General features: G+C 40.5%; 2 protein-coding genes across 2 annotated transcripts in view; both read left to right on the plus strand.

Moving 5' to 3' along the window:
• The window catches only part of LOC115675895 (probable serine/threonine-protein kinase At1g01540), an 83,230-nt gene that overhangs the window by 30,883 nt on the left and 27,365 nt on the right, over positions 1–24,982 (plus strand). The gene's annotated exons all lie outside the window — the stretch shown is intronic.
• Positions 3,417–6,238, plus strand: LOC115675849 (subtilisin-like protease SBT3). Its single transcript, XM_030598628.2, has one exon. It carries the CDS (start codon positions 3,788–3,790, stop codon positions 6,131–6,133), a length of 2,346 nt encoding a protein of 781 aa, XP_030454488.2. The 5' UTR covers positions 3,417–3,787; the 3' UTR covers positions 6,134–6,238.

Raw genomic sequence — 24,982 nt, forward strand, 5'->3', positions numbered from 1 at the left:
CATTTTTCTTGCAGCGGCTGCTGAAGATAGTTTGGTAAGGGGTCGCTATTGAGATTGTTTGTCAGCTTCCAGTGCAAAAAGAAAAAGAGAAACGGGTTTCTCCTTATTATTGCAACTCTTGGAGTAGAAGTAATCGTCCTCACGACTTATTAATAATAGTACTTAAAAGCGTTCCTTCTTTTTTCCAACCTTTGGTGTCTTGTCTCGTGATGCCAACAAGAATTTATCAAAAAAGACGCCGGACAGGACACATGCGTTTGGATCGAAGCGAGAGCTTCGCATGTAAAAGGACGCAAGAACAGTTTCCCAAATTGAAGGGCTCTCCCCCACCTTAAGATGCTGTACCAAGCTTGATGTGAATGTCCTTTGCCCGCTTGATTTTTCGGGTTGATGTTCTTCGTTGTCGTCGGTGAAATTTGCTTTAGGACTTCCGACCTTTTGATTACGGATGGCTATGGAGTAAGGAAGGAACAGGTATTTTGCTCAAGACGCCCGCCAGCCTTTGTCTTCCTTCGTCAACAACCCATCTTTAGTTACAAAACATTGCGGAAATTCTGCTCGAGAGGTGAGAATGCAGCGCGACAAAAAATGGACCAAAAGAATTTTACTTCTTTGTAATTCCATAAGGTAACGTTCTAACTTAGGTCCTTGAATAGGGAAAATTATCAAAAGTGTCCTAAATCTATTGCACGTTTGCCTATTTAGTCCCAAACTTTTTAATTATGCCAATTGAGTCATAACTCTTTTTACGTTTTGTCAAGTGAGTCCATCAGACCTCTTTTAGTCAGAAATCCCTGACGTGGACACCGACTGTCCTACGTGACATATCCGACATTGATAATTTTTATTAATTTTTTTCTTTTCTTCTCTTTACCTTCTTTACTTTTTTTTCTTTTTTCCTTTTTCCCTTTGTCGTCCATCGACAAGGTGATGGCCGACAGAGGTCGCCAGCCTCAAGTGAGGGCCGAGGGCTGCCCTTACCCGATTTGACGAGGGCGGCCTTTGCTATCCCTGGTCTGAGTGTCCCTCGCCCGATGCCGGTGAGGGCGGCCCTCACCTGAGCTGGTGGTGGGAAAAAAGGAAAAAGGGAAAAGAAGAGAAAAGGACAAAAAGAAGAAAGTAAGGAAGTAAAAGAGAAAAAAACAAAAAAAGGAAAAAAATTAATAAAATTATTTGAAAAATATTATTAAAAATTATCTATGTCAACGCTGGCCGTATCATATGGGACACCAACGTCTATGTCAGTAATATTCGGCCAGAATTGGTTGGTTGTACTTAATTGGCAAACGTGAAAAGGTTAATGATTGTATTCGCGCAATTAAAAGGTTTATGATTGAATTAGCAAAGATGCAGTAAGTTTAGGACTTTTTGAATAATTTTTCCCCTTGATTATGTGGTCCCTTTTTTTTTTCCAATCAAGCTCTTAAAGTTTTAATTGATCTTAATCATGTTCATGAAGTTGCATTTTTTATTTTTAAAGGAAAATGACACAAATGGTTCATGAACTTTAATCCAATGTGCAATATTGTCCATAAACTTTAAATTTGTTCATTTGTTCATTGTGGTTCCTGAAATTTTGATACCAGTTCAATTTAGTTCTTGAATTATATGAAAATGGTCAATGTTGTCATTTCATTAATTCAAGTTCAGTGACAGTATTGAACATTTTCATATAATCTAAAGACTAAATCGAACATGTACCGAAATTTTAGGGATCATATTGAACAAATTAAAAGTTCAGAGACGATATTGCACATTGATCATGTTAAACAAATTAAAAGTTCAGGGACGATATTTCAAATTAGGTCAAAGTTCATGGACCATTTGTATAATTATCTCTTTTTTTAATCAAGTCCATACAACTCAAAATCCAATTAATTGGAGCTGATGTGTTTGTCAGAGCATGCAAGGGCCTGACATGGAAAGCTCGAGTATAGGTTTTATTTCGAGAAATCTCGTTAGTTATCACTCAATGTCTGATTATAGTCTTCATCCCAAGAGTTTTCATTCCCATCAATTAGTTGGCAGTCTACACATTGACAAAAGGCTTTCCCACGTTAAACTTCCAGCTCCAAAGGACATGTTAACTGTAGTTAACAACATCGGGAGCCAGGGACCTGTTTGGATAAATTAAAATTCCAAAGACTTGACCTGGAAAAATGCACAAGTTCAGCGACCAAATATAAAATTTTACCTTCCCATACAATGCTCTAAGGGCATATCATTCAATTTAGGGGAAATTGTGGTCCCGGTCCCTCTTGTATATGGGGAATTCACTTTTGGTCATTACACACTGTTGGCTTACCATACTAGTCCTTATGCTGCTCTCCTGCGTCAATTTGAATCCTTCCATTACATTTTCATTCATAATTTGCTGGAAAATGCCAAGTTGGCACCGGCTAGACCCCGTTTTTTTTAGTCCTTGTACTTTAGGAACGACCCATTTTAGTTCATGTACTTTGTTGTAGTGACCAAACCAGACCCCGTCCTTTTTCTCAATCAGAGCTTGGTTACCTACGCCATGTTTGCCTCCGAGATCTTACGAAAAACTCCAATCGGGATCACTTAATCCGCGATTCCCACATTTGCAAGTATATCCGATGTGAACATCGCTCATTAAATTTATTTTCACCATATGCAACAATTGGATATTTTCAGTTTAAAGTAGCAAGACGAACATTCCGGAAGATGAATCACCGAATGAGCATTGACTTATCAGATTTATGGTTTGCCGCAAGCATAATCATCCGAAAGGCACCACTCCATCAGATTGTTTGGATTTAGGAGATACTCTTTAGTTCCTAGAAGTTAACCAGTCCTAAATCTGATAAGTCAATGCGTGTTCTTTGTTTGTTTCCAACATTAAGGAAATGAAATATCTTACTGAAATGTTGGTAATTATGCGGTCTCGCGTCATTCTACAAGCCTAAACTATGATTGATCCAATCGTGGAGCACATGGATGGCCGAAAATTGGGCGGAGAAATCAGTATGTCCTTGTCCTGATCGATGCTGAGGCAATGTGTCCCGTTCGTCCTGTATGCAAATCGAACGATCGGAATTGCCTTCGGGGTATAACTTTCGTTCTCGTGTCAGTGCATGGTTGTACGCCGAGCCAAAAGAAATCACTCCAGCTTGAAGATAAATGAACCAGAGAGATTGATACAGATTGACATGTGATGACTTCGTAATATGTACACACACTTCAAAATTACTTGCAAGTTACAAGAATCGACCAAAAATCATGCGCTGGATGCTGAACGTTTCTTTATGTGCAAGTCGCTGTCGAGGCGAAAGACAATTGCACACCTCCCCTATGTTTTTATTAGCTTATGGGCCTTCTGTTTTCCTATACAGCAATCCAAAAGGGTGTCCCCACTTGATTTCTTTTGTATTATTGACGATTGTGTGGTTGGAGGAGTCGGGCATCAATCTATCAGCGGGGGGGGGCAAAGAAAGGAAAAACGTAAGGAGGTACAAGTACAGAGGCGAACCATGTTGAGTGTCACTCAACATCAAATGTGACTTTGCAGTGTAGTATGGAAGAATCCGTGATTGTCTAAGTTTCTCTGATCTTTCTTCTTCTTCTTTTGCCCTCTGGCCTCTCTTTTCCCTTGGGTTGGAATGAGTCCACAGGAGATGGGAACAGATGATTGAGAACGGGGTCCACTACACCACGAGTCACTAAACATACGAAGATACCAATTAACAAGTTGAGAGATGGGGTGTGTTGACGTTCTCCCTTGAGCCTCCCATACTTCTCGTTCCCTATATAAAGGCACAAGCTTATGCTATGTTCTGAAATCATCTCCCTTCGATTGCTTGTCATGGCTGTTTTTGTTCATTCACTCGTGACGAAGCTCCTAACCCTGATCATCTTCTGCTTCGTCCCGACTTTGGAGCAATCCGACAATTATATTATCCACATGGACTTATCCTTCATGCCCAAAGCCTTCTCTGACCACCATAGCTGGTACTTGGCCACTGTTTCATCACTAGTGCGAAGTCCTAATCCTGAAGTTAGAGCCAGAGTTAGTGCCACACGCACTTCTTCTAAGCTCATCTACAGTTACACTCATGTTGTCCAGGGATTCAGTGCTAGTCTCTCTCCTAGCGAGCTCGAGGCCCTTAAGAACTACCCAGGCTACATCTCTTCCATGAAGGATTTGCCTGTTAAAGCCGATACAACTCACTCGACCCAATTTCTTGGCCTGAATTCTCATTTTGGGGCTTGGCCTACCTCGGATTATGGCAAGGATGTCATAGTTGGGCTTGTGGATACGGGTGTTTGGCCGGAAATCCCCAGCTTCAACGATGACGGAATGACAGCAATTCCATCAAAATGGAATGGCGAATGCGAGGTCGGGACCCAATTCAACGTGTCGATGTGCAACAAAAAGCTCATCGGAGCCCGGTCCTTCAACAAGGCTTTGGTAGCTAAAAATCCCAACATTACCTTCTCCATGAACTCTACGCGTGACACTGAGGGACACGGCACGCACACATCCACCACAGCTGCTGGAAACTACGTCAAGGGAGCGTCTTTCTTCGGCTATGCTCCAGGAACTGCCACAGGCGTGGCTCCGCGGTCCCGAGTGGCCATGTACAAGGCCCTCTGGAATGAAGGCGCATATTCTGCAGATATTATTGCCGCAATTGATCGGGCAATTATTGATGGTGTCGATGTCCTGTCCTTGTCATTGGGCCTTGATGGCGTTCCATTGTATGCAGACCCAATTGCAATCGCCACATATGCAGCCATGGAGAAAGGGATCTTTGTAACAACATCGGCAGGAAATGAGGGGCCTTTCCCCGAGACCCTGCACAATGGGACTCCCTGGGTCATAACCGTCGCCGCCGGTGACATGGACCGTGATTTTGGAGGTACTATTACTCTTGGCAGCGGTGTTTCGATTGCAGGCTTGACTCTCTTTCCAGGCAACCCATCCTTGGGTGAATCTCCGATTGTTTTTGCGGATGCGTGCAACAATACAGTTGAATTGAACAAGATCAGTCACACGAACATTGTTGTGTGCGAGGACGAGAGTGACATTGTAAGCGACCAGATCAACAATGTCCGGGGAGCAAAAGTTGCTGGCGGAGTGTTCATAACAAATAGCTCTGACCTCGAGTTCCTAATCCAGAGCTCATTCCCGGCAATCTTTTTGAATCCTACAGATGGCCAAACCATCAAAGCCTTCATCAAGAACTCGTCTGAGCCAACAGCTAGTATTCAATTTCGGAAAACACTGATCGGTAGCAAGCCTGCGCCGAGCGTAGCGAGCTACAGCTCCCGTGGCCCGTCCCCAAGTTGTCCGGTCATCCTCAAGCCCGACATTTTGGCTCCTGGCTCAATGATCCTGGCTGGGTGGCCTCAGAACAATCCAGTGGGTGCGGTGAACTCGCATCAACTATTTAACAACTTCAACCTTTTGTCAGGGACATCGATGTCGTGCCCGCACATTGCCGGAGTGGCCGCGCTCCTAAGGGGAGCACACCCAGAGTGGAGCCCTGCAGCCATCCGGTCGGCCATGATGACTACATCATATTCAACGGATAGCACGAATGCCCCTATCAAAGACATTGGGAATGACTACAAACCGGCGAGCCCTCTAGCCATGGGAGCTGGCCACGTTGATCCAAACAAGGCATTAGACCCCGGACTCATATACGATGCGACCCCCCAAGACTACGTCAACCTCATGTGCGCGATGAATTACACATTGAAGCAAATTCAAACGGTCACCAGGTCATCTTCCTACAATTGTTCAGACTCATCACTGGACCTTAACTACCCTTCCTTCATTGCCTTCTTTAATCCAAACAGCTCTGGCTCTCCGACGGCACAAGAATTCTTCCGGACGGTGACGAATGTGGGGGACGGGCCGTCTACCTACGTCGCGAAGGTGACTCGGATGGAGGGATTCAAGATCGGCGTCACGCCGGATAAATTGACATTCAAAGAGCAGTATGAGAAGCTGAGGTATAAGCTGACAATAGAAGGACCGACACAGATGAATGAGACACCGGTGTTTGGTTCAGTGAGTTGGATGGATAACGATGGCAAGCACGAAGTCAAAAGTCCCATTGTGGCGACGAGCCTGAGCTGGGAGGCATTGACGTCCAGAACTTGAATTCTTTTCTGGTTTAGCATCAGTAGACGAATATTTTTTTCTTTATATTTTGTATTTTTTCGAACTAATTTATATAGAATGTAATAAACTAACTTCCTTTGGCTACGTGAAGCTTGTAAGCGGATAGGATGTCAAACTCATACCGCACATCTTGCTTGCTAAACAACAAAAAGACAGCTTTTGTAATCTGTACGAAACTTGCAGGTGTAGATCCAAGGTCCCATATCCACTGTTGCACTTCAATCGTCAAGAACAAGACACGCATAATGAAGTTTTAAATTCCATAAGTTACTTGGGTTTAGGACAGAAGATTGTCCGAATTAGCGAACGATAAGATTCTTGAGTTCGCTTCTCATCGCAAAACAGAGTGGCATTTTGCGCAGCTCGTGTTTCCGTTTCAGCATTGCAAGAGGGTTTGTATATTTGTGGAATTAAAGTATTGATGGCGAATAGTCCATGCAAGTTTACCTCAGCAAATCACAAATCATTGCCCACCAAACCATGATGAGGCACAGCCTGCCAAAAGACATCATTATTGAAGGATAGTTTTGGTTACTCATGAAAGAGACGAAAGTTAACTCGTGAGTTTGTGAGGGAAATCATTGGATCCAAGTGGGAAGTAATCGAGAAGCCCAGACACAAGTCAACGAAAGAAAATCCACACCATCGATTCTTGTCTCGCCCTAAAATCTAACGTCATCAATTCCAATTCCTCGAGCAATTTTGAACCCTCACGTCCTCCTCACACTCCCTTTGGGCTCTCGAGAAGGCAGAATTCTCTTATTCCGTGTAAAAGAATTCGTGTCGGTAGCTCTCAATAAGTATTGGCGTGTCAAAGAACCGTTTGTAGAAAAAAACGACTAGTGACTTTCTTCTAGGTAACTTACTAATACTCTTATGGAGTTACTAATATTTTCGATAGCTTGACTAACACTTTGAATTTACTGACTTTTACATGTAATTACAACCCTTAATTAGAGCGACTTACTAATTTTTGTCGCGGTAAGTTACCAATTAGTTATGATATACCAACTCTAATTTAATTCACTCGTCAAATTTTTATTTGCCAACTTTCCTAAGAAGTTACCAACTTTTACAAGAGTTGGTTAGCAACATGTTACATTTACTAACTATTTTTAGATATTAACAATCTAAATTAGTGTGGGCCATACCCTCATTTGATTTTCTTACCGATGTTTATTTGTTTGTTTGATTTGAAGGTTTTTTAGCACTCGCACAATGCTTCACTTACCAACATTTTAAACTTATCAACTCAGAAATTACCGTCTTTAATTAAAGTGTTTAACCTACTTTTCTCCGACTGAATCACCAACTATTTTCTGAATAACTAATTGTTATTCGAGTTGCCAACTTTGTTTGATGAAGGCGGGCAAAGAACAGGGGCCTTGTTGGCTGACGACCGCGGCGATGACGGGAAGCGATGGCGGCAGGGTTCAAGGGACGTCGACAGCTCGTGGGCGGGGGTGAGCGACGGGGCTGGATCTGTGGCGGAGGCAGAAGGGTTGGGGAGGAGATAGGGAAATGTGCATGGGCTTTGTTTGGTTTTCGTGTAGGCATACGGGCGGCCTCTTTATGCTTCATTCCTGGAATGGGCTGATCTTCAATCCCCGGCGGCCTCTTTAAAATATGTAAATCATATGGTTACTTTAAAAATGTATGTGTTTTATTTTTGTTTTCCTGAAAGTTACTGTGCACCATTTCCTAAATGATGCTTTATACGGTTGGTCCGAGCAAATAGTATTCTGGATTTTATAGCATAATAACGTTAGTCGCTAACAACACACGCACATGTGTAGTGCAATAGATATTAAGGTTGCTTGACTGTTTCTAATGTACCGTAACAGCGCCCAAAAACAGTTGGGCGGAGCTGGTGGGAGAAAATGCGAACAGCGTGAAGGCAATAATCGAGAAAGACAATCCGTGGATGACGGTTGTGCCATTACCGGCAGTGTATGTGAGGCTAGATATCTCTTGTTGCAATCGGGTTTATGTGTCGATTGATGAGAATGGAAATGTTGGATAGTTGGAAATGGTGTGACTGAAGTGTCTTCTCATAATAATAAGAATACAATTGGTGAAGTTTTTATTTTATTTTATTTTTTGCGTCGAAAAAAGTGGTATTCATTGCTTAAAAAGATATATTGAACATACATAGACTTCGTAGGAAAGCAAAACAAAGCTCAAAACACTGCAAAATAAAGCCAAACCCAAAAAACAATGATGATCAACATGCACCAGTAGGGTTGTATACGCTCATTCCACAGGATTGGATTTGTCAAGCAAACATAATCAAGGCTAATCACTGGCTCTCATATCTTCTTTAGTCATGAATGATTCCGACCATTGCTAATTGGCGATGCATGCCTAGGTTTGGCTTTCTCTACAAGGTCGCCTGGATCAAACACTGATCTAACATTTGGAAGAAAAATCGTCGTGATTCGGTGAGACGCCAGAACAGAGGATCTGTATATTGAGAGCGTAGGGGTATTGAATCCCTAAAAGCATATCAATTAAACTCCTAGGTCTAGATTGAGAGAGGATAGCTCCCGAATCTAGAAATAGATCTGGTGAGTTCAAACTCTCAATAGACCGAAAAAGGAGAGTTCATAGATCTAGATCGGGAAAAAAGAAAACACAAGCAAAGAATAAGAAAACACAAAACAAAATCAACAAGAGAGGAAGGGGAGCCCCATGACTCAAGGTTGAAAAAATGATGGATAGAAAAAAGAGGGGGAGAGAGGGAGTGACTTGACCTTCGCATCGAAGAACTTCATTCTTTTGCTTTGATGAATCAGCTAGAACAAATTTCATAAATCCCACACTTCAAACTCAAATATTCATATCGCACACTTGTCAAGGTCAATGCTAGTCGGCCATGGCATAATCAGCAAATTGGGACCCACGTGGAACCCATCATATTAATTCAATTTAGTATATGTATAACATTCATAAAATAATTTTTCGTTTTGTTATCTATCGCTACCCTCCCTAGAGCAAATACATTATATATTTCCCTACTATGGTCATTGGATTATGCAAACAATTCCTATTAAGAGGTGGTTTTTATACTTAGCTTGGGTTCTCCCAAATTTCACCGGTTGCAACTTGAATTCCTAGTTAGTTATGAAAATTTTGTTTTTACTTGTCACTAATCTATCAGAGGTTTCAACTAAAAAAAAAAATCTATAAGAGGCCGTTGGAGTTCAAGTAAAACATGAGAAGATATTCTTTTACGAGCTAGAGATTCGAGCTTGAAGATTTGATTACACTCTAAAGCACAAAATTGATGCTTTGAATAAGTCAAATATAACAACATATCAAGTAAATTGCAATAATAAAGCGATAAAAACGCGAAAAAAAAACCCAATACAAGTCGCGAAAAAACCCTAGGACAAGAGCCCATGAGCTATGCCCAAATTTAAGTATGCAAATATTTTAAATTAAATAATTCATGCTCCCTAAAACTAAATGACGATAGCAAGATATTAAACAAGAATGAGCAACAATTAATCATGGATTAAGTAGAGCTTAAACATGCAATTTATGACTAAGTGCAAGTCCAATTTTTTTTTACCTTTTTCATTTATTATTCTTTTCTCATTTTCATTTATATTCACGATCTCATAATATAAATGCCTAGACTACACTAAAGCATACGGGTATATTATAAATCTACCGCAATGGTGCATATTTGATAACGATATTGTATAATATGCTAATTTAGCCTCGGAATGATGTATGAACGCAAAAGAGACGTCCCAAGACCGCCCGCGACTTTTAAATGAGCAAAATAAGGACCTGAAGCCTACTGTTCAGCACACTAAAGAGCTGGACAACAAGCCTGGAGTGCTTATTAGCGCTCCGCCCAAACGAATACTAAAAACATCCCGAGGTGTCAAAGGACTGCTAGAGCCACTCAAGGCCTCGTCAAGACGCCACCAAGGGGTCGTCAACGGCTCCTTATCACACCGAACCAGTTAGGAACCGGGTTTCCCAAAATTGAGTTCTCATATATTGCAAGAAAGATGCAATGCTGTTATCAAATGACTACAACCTGTAATTACCCCCTAATATGAGGTTAGATTAGATATATTAATAACAACGTTCTAGACCGGTCCTCCAAAACCGGTTTATAAATAAACATACGTGGCTTTTACATGAAAATACTACTACGAATTCTAATCTACCATGAGATAAATCATGATCAAGAACAAATAGCTAGCAAATTAGCTCAAACAAGCCCTATAGACTCTCAGCCAAGAGTGGTCAAGCGAGAGACCACTCTCAGCCGAGACACTACAATGGCAATAAACATGATTACAAGATAACAAAGCCAAACTGCAAGGAGAAATATCTAACTAGACGTTGGAGGAGGCACGGCACAAAAGAAATAAAATCGGTCCTAGCTGTTGACACCTGAAATTAATTAGGGTTGTCGACGCTTAGGATAGATGAATAAAACGACAAGAGATGACGTCGCATGTACTAAGATGATTCATGTAAGACAGCTGGTAAGTACTGGCAGTCATAAATGGGAAATTTAAAATTCAGATGAATGGGGACCAAAAGTGATGAAGGTATTTTCATCGAGGACGTCGACAAGGAAAAGAGTGAATGCTAAGCTAGGAAGGACTCGATGAAGGCCTTTGCTCCAGAAGAGCAGGTGTCAAACCAGGAAAAACTGGACTAAAAGTGCTAAAGGTATTTTTCATCGAGGACATCGATAAAAATGATGATGGGTGTCAAGTCAGAAAAGCCACACGAAGGTCCCTATTTCCAGAGGACAGGTGTCAGATGTAGAAAAGCTTGATGATGGTTACCATCCTAGAGGGCAGGTGTCAAATGGAGGAAAGCTCGATGATGGTTATCATCCCGAAAGACAGGTGTCAAATGGAGAAAAGCTCGATGACGGTTACCATCCCGAAGGATAGGTGTCAAATGGAGAAAAGCTCGATGACGGTTACCATCCCGAAGGACAGGTGTCAAACGGAGAAAAGCTCGATAACGGTTACCATCCCAAAGGACATGTGACAAATAAAGAAAAGTTCGATGATGGTTGTCGCCTTAGAGAAGAAATGGGCTCGATGATGGTTGTCGTTCTAGAGAACAAGTAGGCTCGATGATGGTTATCATTTCAAAAGATAAAAGGGGTTCGGTGACAGTTACTAAGGACAGATATCAGTAAATAGAAAGCTCAAGAGCGGTTATCACTTTGTACAAAAGATAAGATTGATAGCAGTTGATAAACAGGTGTCATTAAATGAACGGTGAAGATGAAATCAACGATGGATATCGGATACAATGCCAAGAACGGTTACCAAGTCTGCGTTATAAATAGCGTCTGATTATCAATAGAAGTCCCCCCCCCCCCCGCGCACATAAAAAAAAAAACAAATGCCGTCTTTTATCCTTACTTTCCAGTTTCGCACTTTCAGTTTCCATAGCTGTAGTTGGTTAGGTCCTTAGTTAGTAGCTTTATTTTATCGTGTCAATGAACTTTGGAGGCCGCTAGTAATTGGATGGTTTTGTCTGAATTTTATGTAAAAATCAAGTTCTTTATTCACGCCTGGATTGCTCATGTCCGGAACTGGATTTAGAACCCAGCCTCTTTTCATTAAGAGCCGAAGAACAACGTTCGGTAAATTATATTTCGTCGCAAGAACATTTCCGACAAAACATAATTTTAGCACGCCCGGTGGGACCCTTAGATCAATTGGAGGAGTAATGATGGCACGAATGAGAAGTCAGAGCTAATTAGATCAGAATAACAATGTTTCAGGGAGTAGTGCACCCCCGAATCCTGCTGTGGAACGGGTGACACGTGCAGAGTCGTCAAACGGGCGAACAATTACAGAACAAGGTCAGGTAGGGGAGATGGATATTCCCAGACACCTTACTGAAGAGCAAAGAAGGCAATTGGAACCGAATCTAGTTACACTTGCTACTATGAGAAGAATCATGGAAGAATAACATAATGATTTGGCTAATCTAGTCACTAGATGTGTGGCTGATACTGTTAGGCCATTGTTTATCAATACGGTTCAGGAGATCACTGGAAGGCCGAATTCATCAATGAGTTCTTCTCAGCCACAAACGGTCTTCGTTGTACCTCTAGGTTCAGTCGGAGGTCTTGGGCAGCCTATCGTTACAAACTCTGGCAGTGCAACAGCAGGGCAACTTATGCCTCTTACACCAATAAGAATTCTTCAGAAAGGAGAAAACACGTTGGCAAGTCAAACACACGGCCAATTGGCGACAAGTGAAGGTAATGCGGTTAATTTGTCACATCGGAACGCAAGTATCAATACGGGTCAACTAGCAGCCAACGGAGTAAATTTGTTTGGTCTGGTTCAAACAAATGTGACTACTGCAAATATGGTTTCTCAGCATACTGCTCCATACCAATTACACGACAGTGTGTTGTTTGGTGGTTTTGCTGCTCAACCTAGCATTCCTCAGATGTTGTTCAGGCCAAATGTTAATACAGATAGTCCAGGGAGGAATGTAACACCACCACAGCTAGTACCATATTATCAAATGCCACAACTGCTACAGCCCTTACCACAAAACCCGATTCCACAATATCCACAACCACCATTGCAAAACACGATTCCACAATATCCACAACTACCATTGTAAAACACAATTCCACAATATTCACAGCCACCACTACAAAATCTAGCTCCATAGCATCCACAGCCAGCAGCACAATATCCATTACCATAGCCAATCCCACAACCACCAATACCTCAATATCAGATGCATCAGCTTTTGTAACAAAACGCACCACAAGTTATACCTCAGGTTGTACAGCCGATACAAACAGTTGCACCACCAGTTGTGATCCTAACAGGACAAAATCAATACACAGTTGATCAAATATTGCGGCAATACGGTGGTGAACCAAGAGCTTTTAGGCAAGTATACAAGAAGCCATACCCAGAATGGATGGATGCAGTTTCGTACCCAAGAGAGTTCAAGATGCTAGAATTTAGCTTGTTTACTGGTAAAGATGATCAGTCAACGCAGGAGCATATCGATCGATTCACTGCTTTATGTGGAGATGCTATGTATGGAGATCATTGGAAACTGCGTTTGTTCCCATTATCATTGTCCAAAACTGCTTTTACCTTGTACACATCTCTACGGCCTCATTCTGTAGTCTCTTGGAATCAAATGGAAATGATGTTTCATAGTCAATTCCAAAGGGCAGTGCCAGACATGTCTGTGGCAGATTTGTCAGCAATGAAACAGTATAATAATGAATCAGTTGATCAGTTCATGTACCGATTTAGAAAGGCAAGAAATAGATGTCTTGTACCATTACCTGAGAGAACGTTTGCTGAATTTGCCTTTAACGGTCTAAAGTTTGCCATTAGGGAAAGAATGGTAGGACAAGCCTATTATGATTTGTTTTCATTGACTACCATTACTGTGAAGCATGAAAACTTTTTGAAAGAGAATGATCGAAAGCATACTAGACATGAAGTAAACTTTGTCGATGAAACACTGATTGATGAAAATGAATCAAAATACGCTGAGGTGGCAGTTGCCAAGATGATAATAGAAAAGCCATACACTTGCCCTGCCTTGAAGCCAGCTAAAACGAAAAAAAAGGGAACTGTCATGGTCAAATCAAAGGACGTCCAATATTATTCCTTCGACCTAAATAAGGTCAATGAAATATTTGACATTCTTTTGGCCGATGGGCAAATCAAACTTACTAAGGGCCAAATAATATCGAGCCCAAAGGATTTGAGAGGGAAGAAATACTGTAAATGGCATCATTCATGGAGTCATAATACGGTTGATTGTATTGTGTTAAGAAAGAACATTTAAGAAGCGATTCGACAAGGTAAAATCAAATTCGCGGATGAAAAAGAAAAGGCTCCTATGGAGGTGGATGTTGATCCATTCCCTGTGATGACGGGAATGATGTCTTTAAAGCCTAAAGGTAAAATGATGCAGCCACACCTCTGCGCTTGGTGTAAAGAGGAAATCAATTATGATCTAAGAGGAGAGCATCTTTCGGCATAGGATGTTTCACAAGAAAAGACTTTTTGGGATCAATTTGAATACCAAAATTATAGTAAGAAGATTGGATATTGGAATCGATCCCGAAATGTTCAAGATAGGAACAAATGTTGGAATCAGGAGCGAAATGCTCAGGTTGTCGATAGTTCGAGACAATATCCAACAAAATGGAAGTCTTTCAAGCAACGCTATAAAGAGGGCGACCCTAGAATTGGAACATTAGGAGAGCCTAGTGGTAAATTCGATTACTATGTTGACTATGGTCCACCTCCTATATATTCAGAGGAAGTGGTTGCAACCGGATGGGGTAAGGAATTCGATGATCCACCTGGAAGAGAGACCAAGACGATTGTGACACCTCATCGAACTAGGACTTTGAAAATATCAAATAATCCACCAGAAGATAAGTGGTTTAAATCAAGAGAAGTTCAAGGGCCAGAGGCAATATAACAAGAACTCAAAAAAGGAGGTTACAGAGAAAGAAGAAGATGCATGAACTACAAAGACAGGTTAATCAGATTCATATTACTAAAATTCAATCAATACCTTATAAACCTAAGAAATTTCGAGCTAAAAATTTAGTATGGAGAAGGAATCCTGGGGATTCTAGTCAGGATAAGCACAGTAATGATTAGAAAAAAGCTAAGATTGATGACAAGATTGTATTTAGACCTGCCGTATTATCGAGATCTGTTTTGCCTTTAAGTTCGTGCATGGTTCAGGCTAGACTTTCATTGCAGTATAGAGTGACATCTGTAGACTCAACAACCAATGGAGGTTCAATCATTGATGAAGAAGACAAGATAGAATTTCAATTTGAAGATGAAGAGGAATTAATGGAGTTTAAAAAACCGTCTTACGAAGGATCCAAACATCTGAGGGCACTTAATATAAACGCTAAGATAGATGGCCGTCCGGTTTCTAAGGTTCTGGTCGATAGAGGTAGACGGCCTATAAGGCCGAAGTAAGTAGTCAAGATATTGACGACTGCATTATGGAATTTGAAGAATCGCCCCTTAGGGAGGACAATAAACTCATTGAAGCTCAGGACCCACTAATAGAAGTTGATCTTGGAGATTCCCAACACCATCGACCAATTTTCATCAGTGCATTATTAGATGAGGCTACAAAATCCCAGTTAATTGAGTTATTAAGGAAGCATAGAGATTGCTTCGCATGGGATTATCATGAAATGCCAGGATTAGGACGAGATGTGGTTGAACATAGATTGCCAATTAAGAAATGATTTCGACCACACAAACAACCACCAAGAAGGTTTGCACTAGAAATTATGCAGAAGATCAAAGAGGAAGTTGAACGCTCGTTGGCAGCAGGCTTTATTAGGACTGCAAGATATGTCGAGTGGTTATCAAATGTTGTGCCAGTTCGAAAGAAGAATGGGAAGTTAAGGGTGTGTATAGATTTTCGTGACTTAAATGCAGCAACCCCAAAAGATGAGTATCAAATGCCAATGGCAGATATGTTAATCGACTCGACATCTGGCAATGAGATTATGTCGTTAATGGACGGTCATTCGGGTTATAATCAGATATTTATATCGAAGGAAGATGTTCATAAAACAACATTTCAATGTCCAGGAGCTATTGGAACGTTCGAATGGTTGGTGATGCTATTCGGATTAAAAAAATGCCGGAGCAACTTATTAGAGGGCTATGAATTTTGTCTTCTACGATATGATTGGGAATTTCATGGAGGTCTACATCGACGACATCATCATCAAATCGGTAAGTCATCTAACTTATCTTGAGCGTGCTTTTATAAGGATGCGAGAGATTTAAATTGAAAATGAATCCTCTTAAATGTGCTTTCGGATAAGGGACAACTTTCTAAGGTTTATGGTTAATCAGAGGGGAATAGAAATAGATAAGAATAAAACTAAAGCTATTCTAGAATTGCCACCACCTGTAAGTAAGAAACAATTGTAGATGATCATAGGTAAGATAAATTTCTTGCGTCGATTTATTGCTAATCTGTCGGGTAAGATAGAGATATTCTCTCCATTGCTTAAGCTTAAGAATCAAGATCAATTCGTTTGGAGGAAAGAGCATCATCATGCTTTTGAGCATATTAAAAAATATTTGATCAGTCCACTAGTTTTGATGCCGCCTAAGCCAGGTAGACCATTGAAGCTTTATTTGTCGGCAACTAACAATATTATTGGAAGTATGTTGGCAAAGGAAAATGATAATGGAAAAGAGCAAGCAATATATTATCTCAGCCGAATGTTGAATGATGCAGAAAAAAGATATACTCCGGTGGAGAAATTATGCTTGTCATTATACTTTGCTTGTACAAAATTACGCCATTATATGTTGCCGATGACGGTTCAGGTAATTTGTAAGACGGATATTATTAAATATATGTTAACTCGCCCGATTATCATAGGAAGAATTGCCAAGTGGGCTTTCACTTTGTCTGAAATACATTTGATGTACGTGCCGCTTAAAACAGTTAAAGGTCATGCAGTTGCCAACTTTATTGCAGAATATCTATGTGTACATCTGGAAAAGAATAATGTTGAGGGATCGATACATGTGGTACCATAGACATTGTATTTTGATGGATCATGTACGACAACAACGTTTGGCATTGGGGTTTTAATCGTATCCCCTCAAGGACATTGAACAAAACTTATGTGTCGACTTGATTTTGATTGTTCCAATAATCAAGCAGAATATGAAGCGTTAATTGTTGGCCTTAATATATTGGCTAACATGAACGTTAAGTTTGTAAAAGTAAAAGGGGATTCCCAATTAGTGATCAATCAGTTATCGGGAAATTACCAATACCTCAATGAGAATATTATTCGATACTTCGATATGGCGAAAGTTTTATTAAACAAGTTCTTTGATTATGAACCGGAGCATATAAAAAGAAATGATAATGTGGAAGCCAATGAGTTAGCTCAAATGGCATTTGAATATAAAATATCAAAAGAATTAGCCAGATTTATTGCTACACAAACAAAAACTTTGCTATCGATAGACAATCGAATTATGATGACATAGTCCAATAAGGAGCATATCGATGTCGATGAAGAAGATTGGAGAAAACCTTTCATTCAGTATCTAGAGAACCCAGTTTCTAATGATAAATTATTTAAGAAGCAAGTGTTGAAATACCTACTGTTGGATGGAGAATTATATCGGAAGATAGTCGATGATGTTTTGCTTAGATGTTTAGGTAAACGAGAGTCGATAATAGCAATGGCGGAGGTACATGAAGGAATATGCGGCGTGCATCAAGCGGGTATAAAAATGAAATGGTTGTTAAGGCGCTATGGTTACTTTTGGCCAGCAATGACTCAAGATTGTATTGATTATGCTAAAAGGTGTGAGACATGCCAAAAACATGGACCATTACAACACGTGCCTGCGGCAATTATGTAACCCATTATCAAACCATGGTCATTTCGAGGATGGGCAATGGACATAATTGAAAAAATATATCCTCCATCATCTAAAACACATAGTTTCATATTGGTTGCTACAGATTATTTCACCAAGTGGGTTGAGGCCGCCTCGTATAAGAACATAACTCAGAAAGTAGTAAAGGAGTTCATAGAGGAGAATTATTCATCGATATGGAATACTAGAGACAATAACGGCGGATCAAGGTACTATATTTACTGGTCAGGAAGTTTTGGGATTTACTAGATACAGGGGGATCAAGATGCTTCATTCAACTCCTTACTACGCTCAGGCAAATGGACAAACGGAGGCATCTAATAAGGTTATTATTAACCTTATTAAGAGGCATTTGGAAGAAAACCCTAGAGAATGGGATTCACTCTTGTCGACGGTATTATGGGCCTATAGAACATCGAAAAGGTCGAGTACGGGAGTTTGTCCATACATGTTAACTTATGGCGAGGAAGTTGTGCTGCCCGTAGAAATTACAGTATAATCATTAAGGGTAAAATTACAAGGGGGTATGTCCAAGGAAGAATATGACGAGTTGATGTATGAAAACATTGATGAATTGGGAGAAAACAGAGTTATAGCTTTGGAAAAATTAATTGCCCAGAAGAATAGAGTTGCTAAAGCATATAACAAACATGTGAAGGAAAAACGCTTCGACATTGGTGACTTAGTTTGGAAAACTATTTTGCCAGTGGGTTCGAATAATGAAAAGTTTGGAAAATGATCACCAAATTGGGAAGATCCATATTTAGTTACACAAGTTTTAAGTAGAAATGCTTATCATTTGATGGATATTGACGGGCTTGGAGAAATGCCTAGATCAATTAACGGAAAATACTTAAAGAAATATTACCCCATTATGTGGGAGACGAAGGAAAATGAAGAAACTGATAGTCATTTGACAAGAGAGTACATGAAACAGTAGCAGTAGACAACAAAAAACAAACTAGTGAACTCAACAGTTAAAGGGGTCGAGCTGGCTAAACTAGAGGGTTGGATTTACAAAAATAGTTTAGGCATCATTACATGATCTCTCTAAACCGATATGACGCCTAAACTTGTTTACAAAGCTGGATAGACGACTCTCCAGATGACGATTCTCGTCTTTAGCATAGAAGCAGGCAGAAGAGCTGGTAATCCTAGCCGAATAAGCCTGGTTACACTATGCTTCTAGTGCTGTGAGAGTGGCAAAGCATGTGTCGGCCTGGTCGTCCAAGTAATCCATAAGCGACCTGCAGGAGTTGATGTCCTCGTCAATCTGGGCTAGCAGCTCGATCAGCCCCTTCTTTTCTGTCTCTTTCGCTGCTCTTTCTTCGAATGTCAACTTGCTTTGGAGACGACGGGTGGTAATGTCCAGTAGTTCAACTTTCGCTTCTCTTGTTCAGGTCAAACTAGTTAATCCTGCACGAGCGGGTTCCAGAACTTTAAGCCGGTCAAAGTACACTTTCTCAGCCTGAGTGACAAGGTCAACCTTGTTGAAACATTTGCCCTCAACGATTGCATGCTATTCGATTGCCAGTTTGTTTTCAGAAAAGGCTTGAAGACCATGGGGAAAAATGCTGCAAAATTCATTAAAGTCAATTCTCAAAAGGATGGTCAGATGAAAGGAACTGAGGTTCGGCTTCTTTGAGGAAAGTGAAGATTTCATCTACAGCTCTAGATTCGATAGACAGATAGGAATAAGTGAGGGATAGGCGGCATAATATATCATTCCGCAAGGTGAAAAAATCCTCGGTGAAAGGTGAAGCATGCGAAGATGAGGAAGACGAAGATTTGGCCATGGTAAAGTTAGTCTGGAATATGAGATGATTGGATGAGGATGTTATGATAGTAAGACTGCAAGGATTGTTTAAATAGAGAGCCGAAACGGATAGGCAGGATAGGAACCGTAAAGAACTTAAGCGACATGAGTAGTGAATGTAACCGACAGGTGCTTTGAACTAATTGGAGAGCAAAGACATGTCGCGAGGAGTTATTAATGCTAGTAGAAATGGAACGACAAGATGGATTCATATAGGGGATCGTGTTCGCTGGCAGTTTATACAAGAAAAGGTGGGTATAGTGAATCAAGACCCAGAGACATGAAAAGGGTTGTGCGAAAATCAAGCGAAATGGGAAATAGATGTAACTAACAGGTTCTTTGAACAGAAGAAAATAAGGATATGTCAAGATATTATTGATATCTAAGAGAATGAAACGGCATAATGGAAGTACGGGAAATCGCGTGTAGCAAACCCGTCGGCAGCTTTTACGAGGAAAGGATAGGTGTAGCTTATAAGAATTAATGGATATTTAAGATCCATACATGCCAAGTACAGGAATGTGAAGGGTTGCAATTATTTGCTCCATCCGCCAGGGAGATAGATAATTATGACCAGCTATAAATTTGAGCACTATTGACGTAAGAAATTGATTTTGAACGTTTGAAATTGGTACAATGCCGTTTGGACAAAGAATACCAAAAAAGAAATAAAGTTATTCGATCAAGCATGTTTAGTGAAAGGAAAAGTGCATATATTCAAGGATTAGGAGTACACTTGGACGTGAATAAAACAAAAATCATAATATATACATATCGTATTTACAAGGCGAACTGGACCTATGGTTCATGAAATGCTGCTCAATTCCTAGACAGAAGTTATGTAAGTGTATTTCTAGATCACAATTGGCCTCGAAGAATTGATCTTTTTCAGAGGTGATCTCTTGAAGTTCGTCTTCCATAGTCCTGCATTCGATCTCCAATTGTTCTACCTGTTTAAGTTGATCAGCCAGATGCTGCAGTGGAACATCATCAACTGCTTGATAACGCGCAAGGACAGCACGTGCTTGCTCTAGATCCTCTTGCCTATTCGGATATGACTTTTCCATCCGGTCGAAGGTATCAATACAATCTTGTCGAAACTTATAAGCTGTCAAAGCTGAGTTAAAAGATTGAGCCAGCTCTTCGATAGCGTACTCCATAGCTAGACAATCTAAAGGACAAGGTAAATTGGATAACTCGATCAGAAGAGATTTAATTTCTGCCTCCATGGAAATATCATTAGAAATACAAGCTAAACCAAGTGACAGTAAATGGAGAAGTCGAATCCATTTGGGTCGAAACTCGTCATTTCCCCGAGAAAGGGATGGTTTACCAAAAGTTTGCCTCGATGGACATGGGCTGTTATCAGAAACTGAGATATAAGTTGGAGAATAGACCTCGACAGAAGTGCCAATATAAGTCTCAATTTTCCTTTTACAAGACGTAATACTCATGTCTATAAGACAAAAAAACAATAGAAGATGAAGTTTAAAGTAGATAAGAAATGAATCCTACATGGGCTGGTTGCTAAAGGCGATACCTTCATTGGATGAATATTCCGATTCTGAGGAAAGATCATCGTAATTGGATGATAGATCATAAGGCCTCTCGAATGGGTGGTTTAGTCCAGGAAGACAGTGGGTGACTTTGGACATCACTACATCAACGTGCGAGGAAAAGACATATGCTCGATATTCAACCCACTATTCATCGAAGGCATCGGTGTTATGCGGTTCTCCGGCAAAATGTATACAGTTAAAATTTCCAAAAATGGTATGAGTAATTTCATTGCAGCAAGAAATACTTCCTTCATTGATGAAACAATGACTACTAGTACGAGAGAAAGGATATTTCATGGAGTAAACAATAGGAGCTGGAACACCTTGGGTAAGACCGAATTGACGAGAACAATAGTGTGGATTGTATACCTCAAACCCTGCAAAAAAACTGGCTTTTGATCGAGAAGTCCACAATTAGATCGCAAGGGGTAAGAATGCTTTTCCAAAAAATACAGGTATCAGGCTGATCATAGGAAGGGTTAACCTCAAGAACATCGACGCAGACTCTATAGAAGACAAAGTTCCTCGATGAAAGCAAATGTTGAAGGAAACCTTCAAAAATGGAAGTTCCTATTAAAGGATAATAAAGAGGACGACAGAGTCTCCAAAGACCAAATTCCTTTTCGATAGGAGGGAGGTCAGTCTCAGACTAATGAACAGGAGGTATTCCTACATCAAAGAAGAGATTAGGAAAGTACGTACGTAACCATCCATAAAGGACCAAAGAAAGGATCAGGATGTGCATTGGAAAGAGATGTTTGAGCATTTGTAAGAGATCGATAAAGAATAGCAAGAGCAATTCGACCGAGACCAACATCAAGACCATGAGAGAGCATGTGAGCAATATCGAGGAACTCGGAAGAAACTGATAAGGTTGGTGTGCAAAAGATATACCGTGAAAGCCAACATAGAAGAAATGCAACATGCTCGTCGGAATGAATTTCTCCTTTGGACTTAGCAAATTGGTCCATAAATTCATCATAGGAAAGGTTAAGAGAGGTTAAGTTCTGAAAAGGCAAGCATTCAAGGGTCTCCTGAACCGGGAAATTGAAAAGGCAAGCATTCAAGGACCTCCTGAACCCGGAACTTGACAAAAGGTGAAAGACCTGTTAAGGTCCAAATATCCAAAAGAGTGATGTTTATTGGACCACAAGGAAGGAAAAAATAATGCGAAGAAGGTGACCAAAAGGTGCAGAGGCTGCCAATGAGACCATATTCCATTGGATTGATAGACATACAACAGAACATCAGAGCTGTGTCAATTCGAGCTGATTGCCATTTGGACTTCATCATATTCTGCAAGCGTTTATACCATTGGAAAAATCTCCTATCAAAACTGGGATAAGAATTAAACCTATAATTGGAGGTCAGCCAAGCATAAGCATGAATACGACCACTGTTAATGGGAAGAATCTCTTGATAATGGCGAGGAAAACATTCAATGAACATAGGAGGGGTTGGAATGGATTTAAGATAAAGACCGAGTATAATGTAATCGTTGTTAGTATCATAGTCCATAAAGGACAAAGAAATACGGCCTCTTGTCTCGTAGGATTGAAGGTCATCAAGATGATTCAAGAACATAGAAGGTGAGGCATGAGAAAAGAAAGGAAAGTTGGATGCCATGTTTGGAGCGGGATAAAGTGAAAATGGAGGTAGAAGGGTATAAATAGACCCAACATGATAACCAACTTCACCCTTGATGAGGAACGTGGAGAAATTTGAATGAAACAGTTCCCGCTGAAAATAATTTATTGAAAGGAAATATCAAAATAAAGAAAATAAATTGAAAAGAAAATGGAGGTGACTTTATTGATTAGAATTTTTCTTGGGGAACAATAGTTTCTTTACATCACTTTGGAGGGACAACATACTATGGTCAAATTGACCATTTTCAGTTATACATTTGTTTTTGGTATGCCGATTTTCAGCTTCGGCTGCCAGTCGACGTTGATGCTCAGTCTGCTTGAGTTGTTTGAGAATGGTAATATCTTTGTCAAAGTCCATCTCCAGTTGAAACCTCTGTGTGTGTTTGAATTTCAGAGTATCCCGAAGAAAGGCTAGCTTTTGTTCAATCTCCGCTTTCTGCTTCTCAAAAAGAACTTCCTCATCGAGTCGAGATATTTCTTCAACCAAGGCGTGAAGGTTAGTCTGTCTTTCCTTTACAATATGACTGAGCTCGTTTATGGCTTGATTATTCTCAGGATAAGGTTGATCAGAAAGAGTTAAAGACATAATTAGGTCATAATTACGTCGATAAGACTCTGGGGGTGTTTGGTTCGGCTTTGTGAATGATCTTTGAGCCTCCAAAGCCCTTTGGAGGAATTATGGAGTGTTTGGCAAATTATTTTTGGAACTCTTTGGCCAAATGTTGGCCTTCTCAAGGCTGAAAGCATTCTCGGAATGCTAATACCCCAATTAATGAAAATATGTTAGTTGCCTTTTATGCCCTCAAAATTTGTCTAAAAACCCACTTTTGCCCATTTAAAAAAAGAGAAACCTAGTCTTCTTGTCCCCTCACCTCCTCACTCTCTCTTCTTGCGCTCAGTCACGCTCACCGTCCTTGCTCACCTTGCTCATTGATCTCCCTCGCTCGACTCGCGTCGCCTCACTCGCCAACCTCGCCTCACTCTCCGGCCTCGCGTCGCCTCCTCGCTCATCGACCTCCCTCGCTCAGCTTGCCACGACTCACTCGACGACCTCGCTTCACTCTCTGGCCTTGCCTCGCTTTGCTCGCCTGCCTCGCCTCGCCTCCTCGCTCGGCTCGTCGCGCCTCGCCTCCTCGCTCGGCTCGTCGCGCCTCGCTTGGCTCGTTGTGCCTCACTCGATGACCTCACCTCACTCTCCGGCCTCGCCTTGCCTCCTCGCTAGCCTCGCCTTGCCTCGTCTCCTTGCTCGTGTACGCTTAATTTGGGTATTATCTATTATTCTTGGTGATTACGGTTCTGAATTATTTGGGGCAAATCAAATTTTGAAGGAAGATGTTCATCAATGACATGCTAATGTCTATGTTACTGAGATGGAACTCCAATATTTGATGCTTTCTGTGACTTTGAACTCTAATTCAAACTAGGATGAAGCTTTTTGTTGCTAAACCTCTGTTCAACTCTGTTCATGGCGACTTCGCATCAATCTTGAGCTATAAGCTATTAGCTCAGTTGTTGTTGATTGATGTTCATTCAGTTTCATTTGTTTAGCATGGCTGAGTCCAAAGCTTGATTCTAAGTGATGCACTAGATTTCGATGTAGCTAGTCACTGAAGCATGTTAGGATGAGTATATCAACATATAGAAGTGTTCTGAATGTTGTGGTTCTGTGTTCAGCCTTTAGCTCAGACGATAAAGCAAACAAATCACACAACTGCCTCAAATTGAAGCATGTCAAGTACTTCACTCCACCGAGCTTTCAAATGAAATTTAATTGAGTTCATATGATGATTTAGACAATATTGGCTTTCTAAGTCAGCGTAGATCCTAGTAGTTCATTACACTGGTTTATAGGTTAGACCAATGTAATTCGTGGACCCTTTGTCCGCGTTTTCCAGTAATCATTAGAATTGCCTTAATTATGAGTATGGCACAAATTTTTAATTGGCAACACAACTACTTTGTGAGTAACTGAGTATAATTTCCTCAGTCACTCTTCAAGTTCATTGAAAATATAGTTCTGGTTTTCTTGGTTGAAAAATGTACAGGTTGTTAACAAATCCTATAGACGAGCTTTTGCAACATTTGGATGGCTTTGTTTTTTTGAAAAAGAACGATCTTTTGATGTGGTTTTCTTGGTGGATTGACTTTATTAGTAGATGGCAACTAAGGCATTTTGGAGCACGGAAGATGTAGAAACCTTTTGTAAGTTGTGCGTTCAACAAATTTAAAAAGGTAATCGTCTGGCAAACAACAAAAGGGATGGATGGACAGTCATTATTAGCAAGTTTGAGGAGCTAACAGGTAAAAAATATGATAAAAATCAAATGAAGAGTAAGTGGGAT

This window comes from Syzygium oleosum, unplaced genomic scaffold (assembly GCF_021117445.2).
Source record: "Syzygium oleosum isolate NSW1041296 unplaced genomic scaffold, Sole_v2.1 Sole_v2.22, whole genome shotgun sequence".
NCBI lineage: Eukaryota > Viridiplantae > Streptophyta > Magnoliopsida > Myrtales > Myrtaceae > Syzygium > Syzygium oleosum.